Source organism: Micrasema longulum, unplaced genomic scaffold, assembly GCF_059751315.1.
Source record: "Micrasema longulum isolate JH-2025_06_02 unplaced genomic scaffold, ASM5975131v1 h1tg000583l, whole genome shotgun sequence".
NCBI classification, from domain to species: domain Eukaryota; kingdom Metazoa; phylum Arthropoda; class Insecta; order Trichoptera; family Brachycentridae; genus Micrasema; species Micrasema longulum.
Window position 1 is genome coordinate 80,025 of NW_028277779.1, and position 24,773 is coordinate 104,797.

Here is a 24,773-nt window from a genome sequence, read left to right on the forward strand (position 1 = left end):
CACGTCTGGCTGTGTCCGAAGAACTGAAGAATGCATTTGTTGCAGCATACGGCCGATAGGCGAACGTTCCTCCAGTATGGAGTATGGAGACTTTCGTTGTTTGTTCTTCTGACAGTCCATGGGATCCTAAACATTCGACGCCAACACCACATCTCGAAGGCATTTATTCTCTCCTGCTCACGTGCTTGTAACTATATGTTTTTTTAATATATTTTTCCATGGACGCTATTAAAAAATGAAAATTACGGTCTGAGTTTAGTTATTTTGTTGATAGATAATGTTTATTATGAAGAAATATGTAATTATTGGTACATTTTCAATAGTTGGTATAATTTAACTATGTATGTATTTAGTTTGTATAAATCAGTATAATAAAGTAGTTTTACACAAACCGAAATCGTAATTATGTTATTTGACTAAAAAAATTGTTGAATAAATTTTGGAATCATTTTCGGGCGTTGCTTAGTTGGTAAAAAAAAAATGAGAATTTTACCAACATCACTAAAAGCGTTCAGCTCTTTTACTTCACATAAATCCACATATGGAAAGATTGAAGGAATATGGATATTCAAACATAGGCAGAATGGAGAATTTTACACAATGTGTAGTGACCAACCCGCCCCGTTAATGCATATAATTGCATATTATCTTCTCAAGAAATTTATCCATTACTGTTAAAATACCTCTTGTAAACTAGACTGACGCCAGTATTTTAATTTATTTACTATTTAAAAATAAAATAATAAAACACTTTCGAAATTTTCAAATATTCGGATAATTCGGAGAAATAGAACACGAAAAAAAAACAGACGCAATTATAATCATATTTTGTATGTAACGCTCATAGACAGGCCTTTCTTTTATACTTGTAGTTAATTTGAGTACGCAAACATTCAGTTGAAATTTCAACAAAAAAATTTAAGTTTTCAATACGGCCGAATTTCAAATAAATATTCTGTATTATTCACATCACTAACACTACATAGATAAAACAGAGAACTGTTTTTGGCGGTAAATGGCGGTTGTCTCTGTCACCTTCCATCAGAATTGAAAAACTCCAAAGTTCTTTTTCTTTGGTCAAGTTGTGTTCGATCTCAAACGAAACCTGAAGATTGTTCCTTATTTATTACATATTCGAGGACCATTATTTTTTATTCTTGAGCATTCAGCTCTAGATTCAATTTTACTGTCACATCGGCATGTCAAAATTCAACTTCATGACTCCAGCAAGCACAGCAGCTACGGGCTTTTCGTTTGGAGCCAATAAGTAAGAATCACGTGTTTCTTGTTTTAAAATTGTCTCAAACCCCCTTTAAAATGTATATTTGTCTTAATGTGAGATAATTTATTAAAATAGATAAGAATAACGCTTTCAAGTTGGATTGGAATGTTGATGTTTATATGTGCTGTTGTCATTTTTTTGGTTATGTTGTACCCACGTCAAAAATGTTGTTATTTGTAGGCCAGCTACACCTGGTTTTGGCCTAGGGGCTTCTCCGTCAGGTGGGGGGCTGACTTTCGGGAATCAGCCATCTTCAGCCCCTTCTTTTGGGACGCCTTCGACGGCGGCCCCGAGTTATGGAGCTAGTTTTGGAGCTCCCGTTACCTCCGCGCCAGCGTTTGGCACAAACTTCGGCTCGCCTGCAACAGCTACACCCGCTTTCGGCTCGAACTTCGGCGCGCCGGGGACATCCGCACCCGCCTTCGGCACAAACTTCGGAGCACCGACGACGTCCGCTCCCGCCTTTGGCACCAATTTTGGGGCCCCCGCAACGTCCGCACCGGCTTTCAACACACCTGGATTTGGTTTTGGAACTGCCACAACTAGCGCTCCTTCCACAGGTAATAAATTAGATAATATATTTTAATTAAACAGAAGAAGCACAATCACAACCAAAGCAATAGTAAAAAGTGTGGATTTTACATTCCACAGTACCAAAATACGATAATTTCATCTTCTTTAAACTTATAGATAGAGCTGCTGCTCCTACCTGGCGCTTGATTTCTCGATTAATAATGAAATCATCCCAATAAAAAGAAAATTAAATATGCCGTCATTAAAATCGCTGGTATACGAGTATAATCCTTATTCTGACCTTTCTCTTGACGCTCAAATCAGTAGAACGATAAGTTCATGCTTTTACCAGCTGAAACAGATTATTTAATCTATTATTTAATGCATTTGCATACGCAAAAATTTGCCAGTTGATGCCGCCCGTCAATTAATAAATGCGTTTGTAGTGTCTAGAGTCGATTATTGTAATGGTATCTACACAGGTCTACCAATGAATAAAATGACTCGCCTACAGTCTGTATTGAATGCCGCAGCGAGACTTATTTTCGGAATCTCTGAGTTCAGTCATATCACTCCACTACTTCGGGAATTACACTGGCTACGTTTTACACAGAGGGTGGAATGCAAACTCTGTTGGCTTATGTATAAGTCACTGCACAACTGCTCCAGAATAACTAAGGGAACTCTGCATTCCAGATGAACTAGCTGACAGATGTCTTACGCTTAAATCAGCTACATCTACGTCGAAAGGAAAAGTTATTATACCTCTACGCAAACAGCGCACTAAATTCGGCAAATGCGCATTTGCGGTCGCAGGCCCTATGGCATGGAATGCTCTCCCAGCAGAGGTGCGAGGCTGTGAGAGTGAAGTGATGTTTCGGAAGAAACTTAAAACCCACTTGTTCTCTAAATCATTTGAATAAATCCTTAGCATGTGGTGGCAAAGTACATTGTTTTTCTTAAATTAAAAAAGTTAAAATTAAATATATATCTTTATATAATCACTTTGTAAAGCGCCCTTGAGGTATTATATTACAAAAATGGCGCTATATAAGTTATCCATAATAATAATAACATTCAGGTCCTGGGTGTCACCAGATTTTTGTACTCGTGAAGGGGTCGCATATTTATTTATTTTATTGGGTAAACAAACAGTATGTACAAGATATATTGTCAATTTCTTTGTATATTAGTGTAGGACACCCATGCACACACCAAAAAATTGTTTATACTTAAGACAATAATTTAAATTATCTTAAATATAACAAATGTAAAAGATGTATATAATAATAAAATTAATCAAATATCTGCTTCTCTCAATATTTCTATGACTTTTGACTTAAATTTACATACATTGTCATGAAAAATATCAGCCTCGGTAAATCTATAGTTATATTGCTTGCATATTCTAGGTATTGTAGATTGTTTTAAATAGCTCGTTGACGCGTTACCTGTGTAAAATGGAAGATTTTGTCTTGTCAGTCTTGTCTTGATTAAAAAAGGTTAAAGGAAAACGTGTAGTATGTTGATTACTATTGTTTGAAAGTTTTTTCTTGGATAGGTAGGTACCTTTTATTTATTGTTTAAATGTAACATTCTGAATTCAAAAATTAGAAATGTCTTCATTTTTTCTTTTAACACTAACTTACTTTACATAAATATGTGGCATTTTATTATTTATCTCATTGATATGTATACACTAGATGCAGCACTAAGCACCTGTCTTGTGTTCTATTCAACCTAAGTTCCGGAACCTAACTTGTAGTCAGTAAACGTGAAGCCGTGTAAAAAGGCGTGACATACAGCTTTGAATTCACAGTAAATTGGTATGGACAGTGATTTTTACTCTATTATGCGTTTTGTACAACAATGTTCACGCAACAACGCTCATTTTTTAGAACATAATTTCAAACAATCGTTCTATAAAGCATCATCTCTATTTAATCATACCTCAGTGGTTTATCTTGAATATTTTATTCCTGCCCATAAGTCAATTTCACTACCATAATAAATGGACGCATTATTCTTTCACAAAACACAAAGTTCTGTAAGGAATGACTTAATGATGCCTAGAGCGCGGGTAGCGGTGTTTCAAAGATCTTTTATTTTTACGGGAAAAGCTTTATAACTTAGTGCCTTTCATCTGGAAAAACGAAAGTACAAGATGTTTTGGGGAAAAAAATTGGCAAATGGTTGATAGACATGGGAAGCAAAGAGTCTTTTCAAAGCGAAAATTTCTTGACAATTTTAACTTAATTTGTACCTATATGTTATTTATTTATTTATTTTCTTTTATATAGGAAACATACAGTACAGTTACAAAGTTTTATATTTTACACAGTTAGACTTAAATCTAATGGACCAGCGAAATTTCCGTATTATATGTAAGGTTATTAATTAAAGTACAAAAAAAAGAAGGAAAAAAAACATAAATAGAAGTTGTTTAAAAATTAAAGTTTAAAAAATGAAGAAAATTTGTAAAAGTAAATTTATGTACATACTTATATATTATGTACATACTTATATATTATGTACATATTTATAATATATATATATATTATATTATATGTTACATATTTTTATTATATACATATAGTCGAACTTGGTTATTATGAGGAAGATGGGACTGATTGAATTTGCTCGTTATAAGCGTTACACGTTATATCAGAGAAAGGTTTTTTATACAATCGCTATTGCACATTGTCACTCCTTTCTCAGTTCTGACCAAACGCTATTAAACCATTCACTTGCCATTACACAGTCAACAGATGCAGCTTCTCCATTTATTTTTGCATAAACTATATTGTGTCGATTTTTAAAACGATCTAACCAACCATTATTACATTTAAAACATTGTTTCCAAACTACTTTGCGAACTTTTCCACTTGCGGCTTCAATATTGGTCCATCGATGGAAAATTCTATGTTTCTTTGGGTACAAAACCATTGGAGCAATGCTTCATCGACATTAGTACGATCGCACTTTCTAATTTTTTTTATATCCGTGATATTCTTTTCAAATGCAGACAAAAAAACACCCTTATTTCTCCACATTTTTCGCGCCACATTCGATTTCACGAATAATTGCCACTTTTTCACGAATTGAGAGACACTTCCTCTTGTTAGTAGACATGTTTATAATTCAGGGGTTAGGTTTTAACTGATCTGGTCTAGAACTCCTGTGATATCACCCACTTGCAATGTTTTTTGTGTATTGAAATAAGTATAAAACATTAAAAAATGTTTAAAAAACCCGTAAAAACCCCCGAAACAAGCATGTCATGCATGAACTACAAAAGCAGCTGTAAATTGTAACAATGTGCTGAACCGACACTTGCTAAGTTCACAAAGCTTGGATTTAAAAAAAATTATGTGTGTTAATTTTTCAATATTGTCGGCAAAAAATCCAATTAGGTACTTAGACACTTACATAGCTATCATAAAAACATAATCCGATCCCAACGCCCTGCGGTATTTATCCTTTGCGTTAGCCGACCATTTGGATTTTATTACTTAGGTACTTATTTCGAGAATGATGTTTTTAACAATTGAAGATTTTTTGTGTAATTTTTGACAATATTCTTGTTCGGTATGTCCGAGAAGTAGCTCGTTATAACAGTGAATAATTGTATGGAAAAAACCATGAACTAAAATGTCAACTAACGTTTCCTCGTTACATCCGAGATCTCGCTATTTCCGTGATCGTTAAAACCGAGTTCGACTGTACTTATTTTATAATATATATCCTTGTAGATTACATTCATACTTATTATATCCGTTTACACTTTTGCAAATACGACCCTAAATAATGATATTATTTTTGCCTCAACATATCGGTTCCTTTGGTATCGGTTATCGGTTCCCCAGAACAGGCATCGCCTATATAGGTACCGATAGATCCTCTCAAGTATTCTGCTATACCGCACTCCTTCCCTTGCTTGATTTATTCCTAGTGTTTGAGTAGAATATTTGTTTGTAATTTGGCTTATGTGATTTTTCTAATATATAAATAAATTGCTTGTAATATTAAGGAAATATTGCTTTGCCATCAATAACTTAAAATAAAGACATATCAAATCACTGCACACATACAAACATTAGTGAGGAAAAAAAATACACTACAGTCCCGTTTAACCGAATCATGTTAAACCTAATTTCCATATCAACCAAATCACCGAAATACTTTTTGGATTACCATATTCAATACTTTCATACAGTAAACGTTGCAAAAAAGAAGAAAAGAAAGAGCCAAACCATTCAGAATCAACTAGGATGTTTGAAGACCTCATGGTGTACCTTGAACAGCAAGAGTAAATATCTCCTGCTGGGCTGATTCTCATTAAATGTCTTAGAAATTGAGCTGCGAAGAAACTAATCGTGCATTGTGGTCGAACAGTCGTAGGTCGCACAAGTCAGAAGTCAACGAATAGCAGTATTCATCACACACAATGGCATATTTCTGCATAGCGTCTCGTCTGATTGTAATGAAAGTCCATTAGAGACTAAATAAAAGGCAATTTTTTTGCTCTTGTAATTTGTCTATTTAATTACATTGTATTGTATTTACTACCATTTGCTAAGCAAATATTTTTTTGTGCAGTTTTAAAATCAATAAATAATAATTGTATTTTTGTAGGACTCTCGTTCGGCGGTGGTTCCTTAGTCCCTTCTGGGGGCCTCAACTTTGGTGCTCCGACTGCTGCTCCTACCGCAGGGGGGCTGGGAGGAGGCTTAGGGGGTTTCAATTTTGGTGGAGCCCCTACCACAACAACAGCTGCTTCCGGTGGATTGGTAAGAATAAATATATTTTCTACAGTTAATCAGCAGTGAATTTTTTTAACCCTAGAATGTGTTAAAAATATTCCCACGTCTCGCTTTTTAAAAATTATTTTAATTTGAAATGCGTTCCTACACACTCTTATTTTTTATTAGTTTGGCGGAATCTAATTTTGTTTACTTTGGTCAGCACATTTGCCAACCGTGCTGGAGGTCTCAGGTTCGATTCCTGACATGGTTGACATGAAATATTCATTTAAAAGGGTGTTTTACACCAGAATATTTCGTAGTCCCTGGACCAGCATCTGAAGCGTAAGACTGTGTCTTATATGGACCATTACCTTTGTGTTGGTGTACCAATGCAGTGCCCTATACACGATTAGGTGTTGAAAGATAATTATTATATTATTGTATATTTCATGTGATAAAATTTTTAAAATTCACTCACATCTAGGGTTACTATTTGACAGGCATTTGCCGCATTTCCCAGCCACTTTAAGGTCTAGACAGGCATTTTAAATTTCGCCCAAAATCTTAGCGTTTGCATAATCATCGGTCATCCAAGGTTTTTTTTTTCAACAGTAGCTACCAGCCCATGGCTTTGGGGGATAGTGTATCTATAGGCTGGCAATGCTAGACAATGCATGATTTACTGATTTATTTTTCAGAATCTACCGCTTTTTACCTAAGAAAACCTTCCTAAAAATCAATCATTTTAGGCACCCTATACAGGCATTTCTTCATTTTGAAATGGTAACCCTTACCCACAACAATCCTTTTTCTCATTGATTAAGTTCAGTGGTTTTTATTTTATTTGTTAATAAACTATTAAATTAAGCCAAAAAGTTTTTTTTTTAAAATTTTTATGTATCTTATTGTCAGCGCTATGATTTTTAAATTTTTTGTATTTCTGAAATTACTCCTCGTGTGACATCTTAAGTTCTTTTCCGTTTATTCTCAGTCAGTTCTGCCGATTGAGGTAGTAAAGGAAATATTGTTTAATATATTAAAATAAAATCACTTTGTTTTTATGTACCACTTATATTTTTATAATTTGACAACCAACTAGTTTCAGCAACAGCCTTCTTCAGGGCTAATTACAAACTAACATAACATATATAAAATTTTCACAGTGAGGGTAGAGTGGGCGTGGCTACGGGAGTAGAGAGGAGATGGGGTTTGTGTGTGGATTTAGGGAGAGGGAACATATTTAAATTAGGACTATCACTAAGATTTATTTGATTATTAATAATATTTAAATTTTTATTTACAGCCTTTCTAATCTCCAATATTTCAAAATAATCAAGTGCATATTATTTTTTGTTTGTATTTAAAATTTGCCATCTTCAAAGTTGAATGAGTGACGATTTGTTAGGATATGTTCAAACTCAGTCTTAAAAAAAAAATTTTTTTAAGACATTGAAATTTACATACAAACATTACATAGTATGTAGGTGAAATAATTCAATTAGATGAATCTAACCCGCATAAATAAAGGTTTCAGCTCTTTAACTTCACAAACATCAACAGATGAAAGAATTGAAGGAATTTACCAAAAGAACTTAAATTTAACTCACATTGTAACAAGAACAAAATAAGAGAGTGGGTACTCGATCAAAAGTTTTATACATGAATAGTAGCTTAGGTGTAAATATTTTAATTTTTCATATATTTTCTTGTATTTAAAAAATAAATTTATACATTATTATTTGTATAAACATGTTTATTCTGATCTTTCCAGCCGTTAATTTTTATCTGTTTTTCATTGTTTTTATAAATGTAAATAATATTATTAAGTTAGTATAAATATAATCTTCACCAACAAGCTACAGAAAGTGGCTTGGTGGGATTTTAGTTTTAGTAAAAATTTAACAAGTGAATTTTTTTTCAAATTGTAAAAATGTATAATAATACTATTAAAATTAAAAAAAATTAAAAAATAAAAAAATATGGAAGTTCAAATATTGGCAGAATGGTGAATATTACAGTGTGTAAAGTGGCCACTTAAACCAGCCAATGACAGGTCATAATCCCTGTAAATGCCTAGACCTCCATATTACCTTCTCTAAAATGTTCTTCATCTCTGTTGTAATATGTTAAAGTTCTCATTATATCAAAAACATTATTTTTAAATATTTTGTTTTAGCTTCATCTCTGTTGACAAAATATCTAATAACCAAATTGTTATTTCAGAATTTTTCTTTTGGAGCTGGTCTCACTAGTGCGGCTAATACACAACCAGGATTTGGAGGTGGACTATCTTTTGGTATGCCAGCATTTCACTTTTATATGCACATATTTAAATGGTTAACCTTTTTGGAAATGTTCAATGGATCATGGGAATTTTTCTATGATCGCTATAGTAGAACACATTTTGGAAGAATCATGGTGGGATGCATTAATGTCGTATTTTTCAACATGTTTGAATACGCAACCCCTTTACGAAAAAAACCATTTCTAACGCCCCTAGTTCCTTTATAGTGAATAAGTTAAAGTTCCTATAACATACATTGAAGAACTGTTACATATAAGTTATATTTATTTATTTATATATCAACGGTTCAAAGAACCTTTTACAATAAAAAGTTTTACAGAATTAATCACAGCAGTGAACAATTCATTATGTAATATATAATATGAAATATAACTACATAATTCAACTAAATAATTAAAACTAAACGAATTAGTAAATTATTTTTTTTTAAACTGCAAAAAAGTAAAAAAGAAACATACAAATATAAGATGACAAATAAAAGATAACAAATTGAAGTGAGAAAACCTTATGTTCTAAATATAAATATAGCAAATTAAAATTGAGAACAAATTAACATAAAGTGACTAGTGAGTTAGGTTATAATGAAAAAGAAAAATAATGCTACAATAAGATTTTATAAATAATATGTTTTTTGATCAATGTGAAAGCTTAAATAATCTTAATAACACCTTTATTTTATCAGTTGGTTGGAAGAAGTGTGGAATTTGGCAATAAATCCACAAATGTATCATTTATATATAAAGAAATAAACAAAAATATGTATCCAGAAAAAACAAAGTTAAATTTAATAATATGTTTTTAAATAACTTCATTCCTTTTCTAAAAAATAACGAGTGAGATTACATTTTAATGCATTTACAGGGTTTGTATTAAAAATATCAAATATTTTTTCGAACTTATTTCCATACCTATGTATTCTGGATATAGGTGAATGCATTTTGAAGTTGGTACGAGAATTGTTACAATAAAATAATTCTCTACCTTTAGTGTATTCGAATTTGAATTAGTTTAAGTAAAGTATATATTTTATTTATTTTATTTTATTTATATGTATAACATAACAATAAACCAAAGAGCATTAAAAATGAATGATGACTTTTTAAATTGTATTTCAATTGAGACCATATTATTATTTTATCGAGACATCAAGTATAAGGTTATGTATCAATGCAGTTCCCTATGCACCGTTAGGTGTGGAACGAGAATAATGATTATTTTAATAATAATCAGGGTTATATATGTATCAATTTTGTTATGTTACTTCCATAACCAATGACTCCCAGGGGGTGAAATCCAGTCTTTTGTCCACAAACATTTGTCAGACTCAAAATATAGTAATAAAACTAACTGGTCCAAGAAAAAGTTTAAAAATTGTAAAATTGTTTTCAAGCATTGCCTAGTATGTGAAATAATTAAATCAGGTGAATCTATTCACAACAATAAAGGTTTCAGCTCTTTAACTTCACTAAAATCAGCAGATAAAAGAATTGAAGAAATATGGATGTTCATAGCCAAAAATTGTGAATGTTACACAATGTGTGAAGTGGCCACTTAAACCAGCCAATGACAGGTCATAAGCCCTGTTTATGCCTAGACTTCCATATTCCCTTCTCTAAAATATTCTCCATCTCTGTTATAATTTGTAAATATTTAAAAGTATGGTGCCAAAATTGGTCTGAGAAGATATTTTGAATTTTTTTTTTATCAGTCTTAAATAAAATAAATTTTAATGTATTGACAAATAAAATATCTTTGTAATCCTTATCCTTTTTCTTCCTACAGAATCTTTTCATCTCCTCAAGTTCCAAGAAAATCCTGTATCGACAACCCAAAACATGCAAAATCCTAATATTTCTCCCGGTGGCCTTTACGGCGCTGTTGATCAACAAAACATAGACCACATTAACAATTTGCAGTATAATTATCCAATCAATAATTTTTATGTTTGTCCTCAAAGCACACCCATTCCTTACAACTACGTAATTCCCACACCATCAATCCAGCCTTCCTTTATACCCCATCAGAGTCCAGTTAACTTGATGCGCTTAAAATATCCAACGGAAGTATCCTACAGTGTCTTGTCTCCTAGGGGTGAGAATTATTATTATGACAATAGGGAAATATGTTTTTTTTTTTAATAATTTTAAATTAATAATACAGGTAAACGTCATTTTACACTGGGGTTTCGTTCTGAGAGACCGGCGTATAATGAACACAATATAATGGAAGATATAAATTTAGGTTCCGTGTCAAAATTCTAAGAACAATCTAACATGTTTATTTAATACATATCCCATATATATATTTAAAAAATACAGTTTAAATTTGTTTACAAAGTAAATAATAATCTCTTCGTATAAATTATGTTTTTTTTATAATAAATACTAACTCACCAGTTCGTCGGTGCTAAATTAAATTCTCACACTTTTTTTGAAAAAAGCATCCAATTTCATTTGTTTTGATTTTTGCTTCCTTTCTTGCAGAATCATAGCATAAACTACAAATATTTGAATATTCTTTTCATTTTAATAATAATAAAATAAAAAATACAATCATACCTTTTTATTTTTCTTAAAAACAATTTCACACACAATAGGCTGCTCACGTACACGGTAATATAATAAAACAATGTGTAAAAGTGTCTGCTATTAGAAACGCGGCGCCTACTGTCGTCTGGTGTCGGCCGAACTGGGGAATTTTACGCCGGCTACAACCGGCGTAATTGTAAATCGGCATAAATCAAACCGGCGCAAAACGACATTTACCTGTACTGTAGAGTAATAAAAAATAAAAAAAGATACATAAAAAATAGAATATATATAATAAAATATATCCGTAGTAAACATACTTCCCAGATACACAAGTTCCTCTACCTGTTTTAGTATAACCCCATTTACAGTAATTTCACATATAGTCATTATATTTTCATTTCTTTCAAAAACCATCACATTGAATTTATCGACATTCATCAGCAAATCGCTTCCCTCGCATACATCGTAGACCTTTGTTACCAAGAATTGCAGTTCCTCTTTGTTGTTAGCATCAGCATACAAAAGACAATTGACATTTAGATCACCCAATTTTGCTCCCATTCTTAAGCTTTTCAGTTCTTTCATAAAGTTATCGATATATACCTTAGTTGGCTAGAACATTTAAAAATCCAAAACTCGTCACACTTTAAGACAAATGCTTAAATTTGCTAGGTGACTGTAGAGAAGTAGTTTAAGGTATATTCTTTACAAATAAAACGTTCATATTTGTTTATATAAACTAGATTTTTTTATATTCCCAAACGAGTACTACTTTCCGGATGACCCTCGTAGATGGTTTTGGGACCGACTGATTGTAACAACAATAACTGATTGATAACGTTTTTTTGCAATTCTAATATCCGAATTCCAATGTATTTTAATTGTTTGCATTTTATTTTTTTTACTTGATTATCAATTACGTATGTATTTATATTGTTTTATTAATAATTATTTGTAATTAATTTAATTGATTTTTCGTTTTATTTTTCTCATTTTTATTTGACTTAATTTTAACTAAACTTATTATTTATTTTAGGTAAGCCGACCACCACCCAAGCTGATCTCAACAAACCTACTACAGCCGGTAAAATTCCTTTTTATACTAGAGGAGATATTGTGTCACCATAAAAAAACAGTCAACAACTAAAGTGTCCTTGTATGTTAATCAAATAAGATATACAGTAACTGTTTAAACTATCTCCTTTTCACATTAATAATAATAATAATCAAAGTTTATTAACAAAAATAACAATAACTTTATCTACTACATACACACTTAGGTAATAAATTTTCTCTGGATCATGTCTAGTCTGCCTAACTAGGTACAACGTGTTTTAAGGCAGACATTTTTATGCAAAAATAAACAACAACATTACTACCCACTTGTTGATATACTAAACAGTTATACAATATTAATTTATTAGGAATTAATTTTTAGTAAATTTTCCGATTTTTCTCGACCTAAATCCAGTAACCATTTTTTTACAAATTTGTTAAATTGAATGTATATATAACATAAAATAATATTTATATTGCCATTTTTTAAAACTTTCTGCATCGTAATGTATTGATGTGAAGACTTTATTCTTCCTAAACATGCGTCAACTGCATATCACTATTTACTAAAATGACAAAATTCGACACTGAAACAAAATGTTCAATTACGCTGCACCTACTTTGAATTTGGTTTGAGACAATAATTTACACATTTTTTTATTTACCTCGATTTTATTTTCCATTCCACAGATCGAATGAGTTATGGAAAATTTCGATGTAAAACTGGGGTTATGAAAAACGTCAATTGGGGGGAATATTGAATAAGAATGTATGGAAAAAAATAGGACCTAAATATTTCGGTGTAAAAGGCGGGAAAACGTAAAATCGAGGAACGTAAAAACGAGGTTTTACTGTACTTCAAACCATCAACTATGGTCCAATCGGAAGTGAGATATTTAAAAAAAAAAAGTGTTATGTTTTGAGTAGATCCTATGAGAAAAAAGTGCCATAGCATGTATAGGTCAAATGCCTAGACATCCATACTTCCTTCTCAAAAGTGTTTTCCCTCTCTGTTGCAACAAATTTAAATGTGAATGACTTCCTAGAGAGGATATCCAGCCTGTCTGCAAACATTTAAAAATACTCAAAACATTGTTGAATTAACTAACTGGTAAAAGATGTTTAAAAATTGTTTTTACGCGTTGCCTAGTAGGTGAAACGGTTCAGCCGAATGAATCTCACCCACATGATAAAGGTTTCAGCCCTTTTACTTCTCAAAATATGGATGTTTAAACATTGGCAGAATGGTGAATGTTACACAGTGTGTAAAGTGGCCACTTAAACCATCCAATGGCAGGTCATAAGCCCTGTAAATGTCTAGTTTTCCCTCTCTGGTGCAACAAATTTAGACGTTAAATTTAATCTGTTCAGTTTTACTGTTTTTTTGTGCATATTTTAGAAATTTTCATCATACTAAAGTTATGCTCCATCATCATGTGTTTTTCTTTGTCAAAAAAAACTATTTTATATTCCTTGGCGCAGGATTTCTCAATAAGGAATACATTATAACCGAGTCATTTATACGAGAGCTGTAAATAAAGTAATGAGATAGTTTTTTTTTTTTCACCTTTTTTATACCAATAACATTACAGTTGAACATTGTCCCCTTCAAAATAATTGCCTTGGGAAGCCACACAGCGCTGGAGGCTTTACTTCCACTCCTCATAGCAGTGCTGGAATTCGGATACAGGAATAGCCTTCAACTGGTTGGTTGCAGCCTTTTAAATGCCATCCAGGGCCCCAAAACAACGTCCTTTAAAGGTGTGTTTTCAATCTCGCGAAGAGGAAAACATCACAATGACTGTCGCATAAATAATGAGGCTGAGGAGCCACAGGAATGTTTTTACTGTCCAAAAAACGATTTACTACAAGCCACATTGCGAGGTTCATCTTCAATTCTCTATTTAATTAAATGTCTTTCTCATTCCGTCTACTTTGTCCAAGGATATATATATATATTTGGATAATTTATATAGCGTCGTTTTTGTGAAAATCACCTCAAGGGCGCTGTACAATAAATAAATATCCCACCACGTCTTGCAGCTACAGTTCGCATGGACGGTTGGGATTCTTGTTCCTCGTCTCCAATTATGATATACAGGAGCTAGATTACAGCACGTCTTGCAGCTACAGAGCGCATAGACAATAAGAAATCTATCCCGTATTTACATTTTTTATTTTTTATTTGACAATAAAGTTTTAGTGATATTCAAAAAAGTTAAATAAAAAACAAATTTATAAAAATAGAAGTTAGATAACAACAAGTCTTGCAGCTACTGAGCGCATGGACGGTTGGAATTCAAGATGAACAAAACAAACATTGACAAACTCTCATTTCAGCCTCTCTCGGTCTCGGAGGTGTGGACTCGGCAGGCCTGGGGGCCGCCGGTGGGGGCGCCCGGGGGGCAGCGGCGGGTCAGGCACCCGCCCCCCGACAGGCCCCCCTGCCGGCGGAGCTCCTGGCCTCCGTGGAGGCCTTCCAAGCCAGCGTGAGGCAGAGGAAGCAGCTGAGCTCGGATATAGCTAGACATTCCATTCGCCCGTTGCATAAGGTAACTTTGTTTTTAAAATGTGCAAATCGTAGACAAGTAAATATTGGGGATTTCATCCAGATCGGTAGATATTTCAATAAATTAATAGATGGTTTTATTTTTTTTTTCTGTAACGTAAAGAGGACTACCGTTATTGTTGCGGAACTAAATACATTGAGTCAAAATTTAGATACTGCCATTTATGATCCGAAACCTTTGCAACAAGCAGTCAATAGTGTTTTTGTTTCTCTATCCATCGCCATATCTAATTCATTTTAGAGCGATGGTGGAGATCCCTGTCTTTGTTTAAACACACCAGAATTATATATTACTACGAGGTTTATTCAGAAAGTAAGTTCCATTTGTATTTCTTGCCATCGCAGCGCAGTTTCGCATATACAAAGTACTTATTCCGACCTGTGCCACGCGAATGAAGAATAAATACAGGTAAACAACTAATAAAGGATAAATTATTGTCTTAACCTAAATTCAAAGCAGGTGCAGTGTAAATGACCTTTTTGTTTAAGTGTCCTCCTTTAGGGTTAGTCTTAGTTTTCATTTTAACAAAAACGTCATATTGACTTGTACAAATCATGATACGCAGTTGACGAACGTTTAGAAACAATAAAGTTTTATTATAATTGCGATGTTTAAAACATAACAATAGATATATTTAAAGTTATAAAAAAGATGGTTTAAAAAGTTGTCATAAAAGTGGAAACAATTTGTCCGCGATCTATATGACAGTTCGGTAGTCAGATGGCAGAAGGGACCATCTGTAATTTTCAAAAATGTCCAGGAGAGCTGAAATACGACTCAATTTCAAGACTTCAATCCCCAAACTAAATATTTTAGTGTTGCTTTTCAATAATGAATTACCATTCTATATTATGGTGTTTTTTTTTTTCTATGTGTATTTACTGAAATATTGATTAAAACTTTTGAAAACTAAAAAACAGAAAAAAATACAGATGGTCCCTTCTGCCACCTGACTACCGAGTTGTTTTTAGTGATGATGCCATTGAAAAAAAGTGATACCGTTTAAAAAAAAAAATTCACAACATTTAGGGGTAAAAATATTGTACGTTATTTTATTCAAATTCCAAATTTTATTTTCATTATTTTTAATTTACACATTAAATAATTTGAATATGCTGTTTTTAAATCAAATAAAAAACTAGATTATATAATATTGTTTGAAAAATATTAACAATCCACAATTATCACCATTTTATACAATGAAGTATGTGTACACTATAGTGTAGTAAATTAATTTTATTTTCATGTAATTCCTATTTTTTCCATACATTTTTCATTTCCTTACTTTACTGATTTCCTCAGTTTTACACTTTTTTTATTGCTCCCTTAAAAATTGTAAAAAGGGGGTTTTACTGTTATATGAACCTATTTTTCTGTACTGTCGGCAGTTTAGCAGCTATCTGCTTTATATTCGTTAACTTCTACCTCGTATTTACAGTCTGCATTATGTGATGGGCTAAACAGTCCATAAAGTAATGCAGACTACAAATGTCAAATAAATAAGATCTGTAATAAATTTCCTTAATATGAAGAACATTAAACCAGTCCACATTCATCAACAGATCTGTGAGAACATGTGATAAGTGATTCAATAACGAGGGAATGAAGGTCGTGATAATGTACCCGACGACAAACGAAGTGGGGGTTCTCTTTCATGAAGGGGGCAGGGCACCCCGTTTTATGAAGAGGGAATACGAAAGTTTGTGCCACGCTATGACAAGTGCCTACAAAACCAGGTCTGGTCAATGTAATTATTCTATATCTCTCCTCCCAGGTAAACAGCGACGCTGACTCCCTGTTACAAGACACCACAGAGCTGAAAGCCAAACTGGTGGAGAAACGGCGCTCGGCCAACATTCTCAGGGGCCGTGCTGCCTCGGCACTGTCCGCCGCCGAGAGAGCTCACCGAACCGCTGAGGCTCCGCATGGTAAACTGTTACTGGCCTGCTGGTTGTCTAGTTTATCAGACAAAAACTCTTGTTTACACTTACAGTGCTTCAAAAGATTATTTTATTTTATTAACATAAACGGCAAATCTGCCTTTTACAAACATTTATAATATTAACATATTTGGCTTAATATTTTTTTCCCTTTTTTTTCAAAAACATGAATTTTAAATATAAGATTTATAAAAAAAAACAATTATTATAAATTTATTATATATTTAATATATTTAAAAAAATTTCAAACCAAAAATTATACAGCATATTCAGTAGAAAGTTTAAATAATAAAACATTCTGCAGTAAAACAACAAGAAAATCATAAGTACTGTTTCACACAGCTAGGCAAAGTGAGCAAAGAACTGTATATGAAATGCATGAATAAATAAATATAATTACCATTCACCATCTTTAAAAAAGTTCAAAAGGTTTGTTCTATAGGAACAATACCCTACACTAAATATATCAGATACGTGGGAATAACTATTGCCGAGTTCATGAAGTCTATTTAATACTGCATTACAAGTATACACTGTCCGTGAATTGTTGCTACAAAACGGTGGCACCCGTCTAGTCATTCTTCCAGGCACCCTGAAGTTGATGAGAGATAACAGCTCAGGGCAATCCCATATTATCCTAAAACATCCCACAATACCTAGAATATTCATAAAGAACTGACACGAGAGGTATCTTACATGGTCAAGTTGATGCAGGACATCGGTAAAATAAACCAAAGTAGGACACAAAATGCCGAACACTCGTCTAGTGGAACGGAAGGTCTGTTGTCAACAGACCGGCTTCTTTTGTAGAGTTTTGAGTGGTTTCCTCTTCACAAGAGCAAATCCTGAGAAGTTCCTGATTGGCCTACTATAGAATATCCCTCCTGATCCCATCACTGAAAGAGAAAATAGAAGCTTCTTAAAAGCAGAAAAAAAAATGCCTTTAACAAAATAAGCAATGAATGCAATCTAAAACATTAAAAATATCTAGAACACATAGAATTAAGAATAGTCCAGAAGGAGTGTAGAATCATATTTAAATGCTCGGACTGTGTCCAAAAATCCCCCACTATGCCCCATTTTTGCCGCGCGCATTCTTGATGTCGCCGCATAATATTGCACGGTGGGAAAAAATATAATCATAACACAAATGTAAGGTAAAAAAAAAAGCAATCTGTTAATTTCTCTAAAATTTTATTGTGCACGCGGAAATATTGATTGACACAACAGAGTAGATAAGTAAAGGGTCATTTAATGAGAGTAATTGAATTAATGAACTTTGAACTTAAAATATAAAACAAATTTTATTTTACTTTAAACTGATATTTTTATATCATGTTAAATAATATTTAATGTTTTAAAGATAATGTCGGACAAATGTCCACCACGGCGTTGTTTAATCCGAAGTCCAATTTTCATTAGTTCTCTCATTAGATGAGCAAAGTAGGGTAAAAAAATTTACTACCCTGGCAACACTAACGAAATGTCCATTTTGTTTTCTTCGACAATCTTGACAGATGGAAAAATAATTCAAATTTTATGTAATGTATTTGCTACTTACACATTTATTTGCTAATTACACATGAAATATGATCCCATCCTGTTTCTTTAAGATCCTAGCAGTATTTCTACACTTTAAACCGACACAACACGGCATAGTTGAATTCAAATCGGGAGTTGCGTACAAAGAAACATAAAACAAAACAAAATCGGTCAAAACATAAAACTACTCATTTATAAATTGTTTAGTCGCCTTCTGTTTGATGCTCGTATGCATTTTCTGGACTATTCTTAATTCTATGCTAGAATATTAACTTGCAAGATATATAAATATTGAAGTTTGTCCAAATTTTTGATGACAAGTACTGAATTTCACCCCCTAGGGATTTATTAAGATTAACGTATTATAACGGAGATTGAGAATATTTAATAGAACGGAATATGGAAGTGTAAGCATTTACTGAGCTGTCATTGGCTGGTTTCAGCGGCCACTTTACAAATATTTTTCAACATTTATTTTTCTATTGAGGCTTTGACATTATTTTCTTAAAAAAAACAATGCACTCTTGTAATTCACTCGTTTAGGTGTGGAATACGAAAGTGGAGAGGCAATAGCTTGGATCTCCGGAATGGTATCGGAGGCAGAAAGCAGATTGCGGTTACTCCGGAAGCAATTAGAAGCTGCTCAGAAGCAACTCGAAGCATCACCTCGTCCTATTACTGATCAAGGTAGGTGTTTTTTTTGCTAATTTTTGTATAATATTCTGCATAATAATCTAGAATACTTGTAATTTTCTCAAACTGATCGGTTTGGGTAGGTAAGAAGAAATGGCCTCAAGGCATTATTCCCGCCCTTATATGTATATAAAGTTGTAAATAAATAATAAGAGGTAGGATATATTTATCACAAATTTCTTTGTGCAAATTTGGTGGCATTACCAGATTGTACAGAGGAGTCATTATTATTTTTATTATTTTTTAAATTAAATAGCATTTTCTGAAAACTTTTTTTTTTTTTTTTATTGAAATTTTTTTACATAGGCATTCTTCTAAACAATTTTTTTATTCCTGCCAAGTTTTTTTGCAGGGATTTCTCTCTTTAAACATTTTGGTAACACAATAAAATAAAAGTTTTAAAAAATTAAATACAAGTAAATCAAGTTTTTTTGATACCGAAATATATAAAAAATAATAAACAAACACCTTTTTTTACACTGTTTTAAATTGTTTGGTTTCCTCCCTTTTTTTTTACACACTAAACTTAGAATTTAAGAAAAAGATTTTTAAAACCAATTTTACTTTATTTTTATTTATATCACTATTCTTTATTTCGTCCGGGAGTCTATTTACTATGTGAGGGAGAATATACGCCCTGGTCCTCTCTCCATACGCATTCAGAGCTCTTTTTTCTATGAAATTTCCTTTCACTCTTTGGCGCATTTCATGCTTACGTGATATTGGCGTTTTGTAGAAATCCATGAAGTCCTCTGTTACCAGGTTGTAAGTTTAGTACTAAAATAGTGCAGAATCGCAAAGTTAATAATTATTGCTGTTTTTGATGGTGATTGCTATAAGCATTCATTCAGTCTTCAGCTGAAGTTGAGGGATGATATGAGGCGCTGAGAGCTAGAGAGGAATTTAAGCGACATTTAAACAATTTTCTACAAAATGTCTTCCAAGCATTTATGACTTTTGTTGATTTAAAATGACTACCATTACGGTTAATATGACGGGTTTTTGTTCAAATAAACAATAATGAAATAAATTAAGTAAACTGACGTCTCATACAAATTCGCCAGTTATGTTTCTCTAGCATATTATTTTTTAAAACTTCAATTTAGCCATACATATGTTTTTTATTTGATTTCTAGCTCAAGTATTGGTGCTTGAGTTAGTGTGGATTAAAACTTTTTTTAACTAACTATATACTCGGCTCAAATTGATGTCAAACGTTGCTTAAGCTCCTATGGCGCTCAGCGCCTCAAAAGTTATTAAGGAGATTAATAAAACATTTTTTTATTAACGGCAAAAAGGGAAAATACGTCATTTTATTTTGAAAAAATATTTATGCATATTTTGTTGAAACAAAATTGTGTAATCTTAATGCGAAATTAAAAACGCTTTTAAAAAAGTAAAATCACTCAACAGATATTGTTAGCACAACAATGATACGAGTTACCACTCGCCACTGTTAGGTACGCATTGAAAATACTCTGTAAAATTTATGATAATTTTAAATGTCAATTTCAGGTCTTGCTTTGGGTATGAGAAGAATATACGAATCATTTGTCGCCGTAGCGGGACGTCTACAAGCTGTACATCAACAGGTTTGTCAAGTCTTTATTAAGATTTTGAGTCTGGTAGTTGGTCCAATGAACATGTGACTTGGAAGAAAGTTCTGAAATATTGTCTATTTGATGCCCTTGTATTTGTTACTACATTATTTTTATTATATTTATGGCGGATGAAGAATACAGCTCTGTGTGCGAAATAGAACCAGAACCCTGGACGAGTGTTTTCGTCTCAATGGCTGCTCTTGGGTAAAAATCCCGAACAAGGAAACCTAATGGAAATTAGTCCACGTCATTGTGTAGTTGGTGGCGTGATCGCCTACCATTTTTAAGGTCCTACGTTGAATTCCTGGCAAAGTGGACATGAAATATTGATTTTAAGGTTGTTCAAACAGCAATATTTCATTGTTTCTGACAGATAATTAAAATACACTGCATTTGGTTTACCAATGCAGTGCCCTATGCATTTTCTGGACAAAAATTAACACACCGAGAGAGCAAATTTAGCAGTCATCCTTGTCGCGTTAAAATTAGTTTCACTGAACTTCAATTGGCTTCAGCTTTTTGGGAAGGGAATATTCTAAACAGTCTTTTTTAAAATATCATTTTAACAGGTGGAGGCTCAAAAGGCGCAGTACCTTAGTCTGCGAAGAAACGTGTTGAAGGACCCCACGGATGTGTTTGCTGAAGAGGGCTCTGCACCCGGGCCACCCTCCTTAGACTGGCTGTCCCGGACATCGTCGGGTGCTCCGCCCCCGAGCGCTGTGATATCCGATCCTCTTGCAGCATTGGGCCTTGGTAAATCAGTGTTTTTTTATTCTTTGTAATTTGAAATATTTACCGATTTGTAATACCAGAACCCCAAAATAAGCATTTTCCACTCAATGGCCATTCTCAGATAAAAAAAGGAAATCCAGTGGAGATTAATAAGTCCGCCTAGTGGTCTTGCAATTAGCGCAGGTTTTATACCTTTCCCGAAGCCCTATGTTTGATTCACGGCAAAGTCAATGTCACGAAATATTAATTTCATCAGCTTTCTCTGCAATATTTTATAGGCCCTCGACTGGTGCCCGAAATATAAGACTGATTATCATACCTCTGATCGGAGTACTATCTGAGTAATAAAAGGATGATGATGTAGCATGTGGCGTACCTGAGCAAAATCTATTCAAATTATGTTTTTTAATTGTCAATTGGCAAATACACATACAGTATATCGTCGCCCTTCAGGCAAAAGTCACTAACCCAGAAAACATCATTTTGAGAAATCACAATTTAGACCAAGGAAAAATAAGATTTTTGTGTTTTGGAGGGTTTACGTACATAACATAATTCATTTATGTTTTTTTCAGTAAATTCCATTGGTAACTTTTTACTTCTGATACGTTTAAAAATATCTGGAAGGTTTTTAATGAGGCAAGGTGACTAAAACTTGGTTAAGGGACTTTTGGCTGTTTATTTATTTAAAACTTCAAGCTCAAAAAATAAGTACTTTGGCGGACTTTTTGCTAAAAGCAATATATTCCAGCCAACCAAAAAACAGACAAAAGAAAGATTGGTTGAAATTTTGTAATAAAAAACCATAAATATTTATCAAAAGATACATGTTAAAATAAAATAACAGCTGTTTTTTAATTGGGAGATAAGGCTTTTAAAAAATTCGGGGAGTTTAGGATTCTGGGGATATATAATAATGTTTCAGGCGTTTCTTGAAGGTGGCTAGAGAAGGTGCATTTTTTATATGAAGATGTAGCTCATTCCAAAGTCTAGCAGCTTGGACGGAAAAGAAAAAGCAGCAGAACTAATAGTTTATAATCTAGACAATGCAAGCTCTATGAGTTAATGTAAGGTAGAAATTTTAACACAAGTAGTTTCCGCTGTACGTAAACATCTAGAATAATTTGTATTTTGAGATTATTGTTCAATCAAATATGTTAAATTAATGTTATTTGCAGGAGGAAACCAGGCGAAAGCAAACTCGCTGGGCCCAACACCATTTAGTTTATTAGGACCTTCTGGATTTGGGGGCCTCTCATTTCCTAACAAGCCACCTGTTACCGCCTCTAACACCCTAGGTTAGTAAGTAGGCATTTGATTCTAATTCAATCCTGAGTATTTCTGTTTTTAAAAGTTGAAAAAGCTTTAATTATTTTATTCTAGCGAGTCCACTCTAAAGCTCCGGCGCCATAGTCCGCTATTTATAATCTACACTTATATCCGTACAGTGTTTTGATTATTATATAAAAAAATGTTGTAAATGTATACAGGCATTTGTGCGGATGTTAGAGGACCTTAGAGCCGTGAGTCCGAAACACTAGTTAGGAGACCACAACCCGATTCAATTAAATTTGGAAAAAAACGTACAATACTTATTTTAACACCTAATATTAAATGCTTTCAAAATTATGACCTTGCGGTTCACATCGTAATTTTAAAACATTCAAGTTTGTTAGTGAAAATTTTTGATGTATATATTTTTTTTTTGCACCACAACCGTCCAGGAGGCCCAATTACAGTGGAAAAAAATCACATTTAATTTTTGTGTTCTCACCGGGAATAGAACCCGGAACCTTCCGTATGTGAGACAAGGGCCTTGACCACTACACCACGGAGGCCGCCTTAGATTCAATTTATCTTCCAATTTATGGTGGCACTTGTGTTTTTTTCTACATTTACTGCAACATGGTAAATTTGAATAAACAATATTAATTGAAAGCGTTTATTTATTAATGGCTTGCGCAGTTGTTGGGTTCTTACGCCTCTTTCTCTTTATTTTTCAGGAAACACATCCTCCTGGTCGTTTTCGTCTCCTCCCCCCGGCCTCGGCAACACCGCAGCCCTCGGCCAGCCCGCGTTCGGGCAGCCCGCCCTCGGCCAGAGCGCCCTCGGCCAGGCCAACCTGTCGTGGCTCGGGGGCGCGGACCAGAGCCCCTTCGCCCTGCAGAAGCCCCCCGCCGGCAACAAGAGAGGAAAGCACTGATACGGAGACTCATTCGGTCTGAGGCAAAAGTGACTCCTCGCGCCGGATGAAACCTGTTTGAAAAACTGACTCCAGCCAGTGGTCTGTTCTCGATGAGGAAAGTTAGTGCTACCGGAAACCGGATTTAAAAAATGTTTTCTTTGGTATAATAACAATTGGATTTTTTCAAAAAATGTTTGAATCTTTGTATGGCAAAGGGATTTCCCACTCGAATTTTGAATAATAATATTTATCCAATGGCAGTCCTCTAAAACTCAATATAATGAATTCCGGCCAGTTGGGTGATAATTGCGTCAAACTGAACAACAAGTATACAATATGATCTGTTTGCAAAACACTGACAAAAGTATCTAAAATAACAACAACAACAAACCATCATGCCGTTTTCCCGTAAGGATAGGCAGAGAGGATAGGACGCCACAACACTATATCTTCGCATACAGATCTAGCTTCCTCTACATTCATACATTATCTTTATCTATATCTACAACATTTTTGGGTAAATAATCTTCATCGTCACTCATGGAATAATCAGAGTCTTCGTCTAATATGAATCTTTCAATTTCTTCTTCATTCATTATGGTGTTTGAAAATATAAATGTCTTTTTAATAAATAAACACTACAGCCATTCACGAACCAGCTTTGTTTATTGAGTTTAATACAGTCAATTAATGAAAACAAAATGTTTGCAACAAAAAACTTTCTCACAGATCTTCTAACAAATCAATCCGCACCCATATAAACAAAATGTATGGGTACCCGAAAGATAACACAAACATTGAAATATGACTCGTACCGATAATCGACCGCGGTATGCCGTATCCCGCGTGTGACTGTGTGTGTGCGCTCAGTCAGACGGATGATATCTGAATGATCCACGTCTCGGAAAAAGTAATATTTAAATTAAATCATTGAGTAAAAAAGGTATTTTGATTACGCCAATATGCGAACAATACCATGTTTAGTAAAATGACATTTTTACTTTTGTCTTTAAGAAGCGAGGATAGATAATTATTAAGTTCAAAAGTACACACAACTCGGACACTGCAATCGCGGGGT

At 33.4% G+C, this 24,773-nt stretch overlaps 1 protein-coding gene across 1 annotated transcript; it reads left to right on the plus strand.

Moving 5' to 3' along the window:
* Positions 1–993: 993 nt before the first annotated feature.
* LOC148280390 (nucleoporin p58/p45-like) lies at positions 994–24,350 on the plus strand. Its single transcript, XM_088228470.1, has 12 exons — positions 994–1,267; positions 1,463–1,842; positions 6,431–6,585; positions 8,764–8,836; positions 12,413–12,460; positions 14,773–14,984; positions 16,777–16,930; positions 19,028–19,171; positions 20,693–20,769; positions 21,348–21,531; positions 22,689–22,808; positions 23,514–24,350. Exons 1-12 carry the CDS (start codon positions 1,200–1,202, stop codon positions 23,711–23,713), a joined length of 1,815 nt encoding a protein of 604 aa, XP_088084596.1. The 5' UTR covers positions 994–1,199; the 3' UTR covers positions 23,714–24,350.
* The last annotated feature ends 423 nt before the right edge of the window (positions 24,351–24,773 follow it).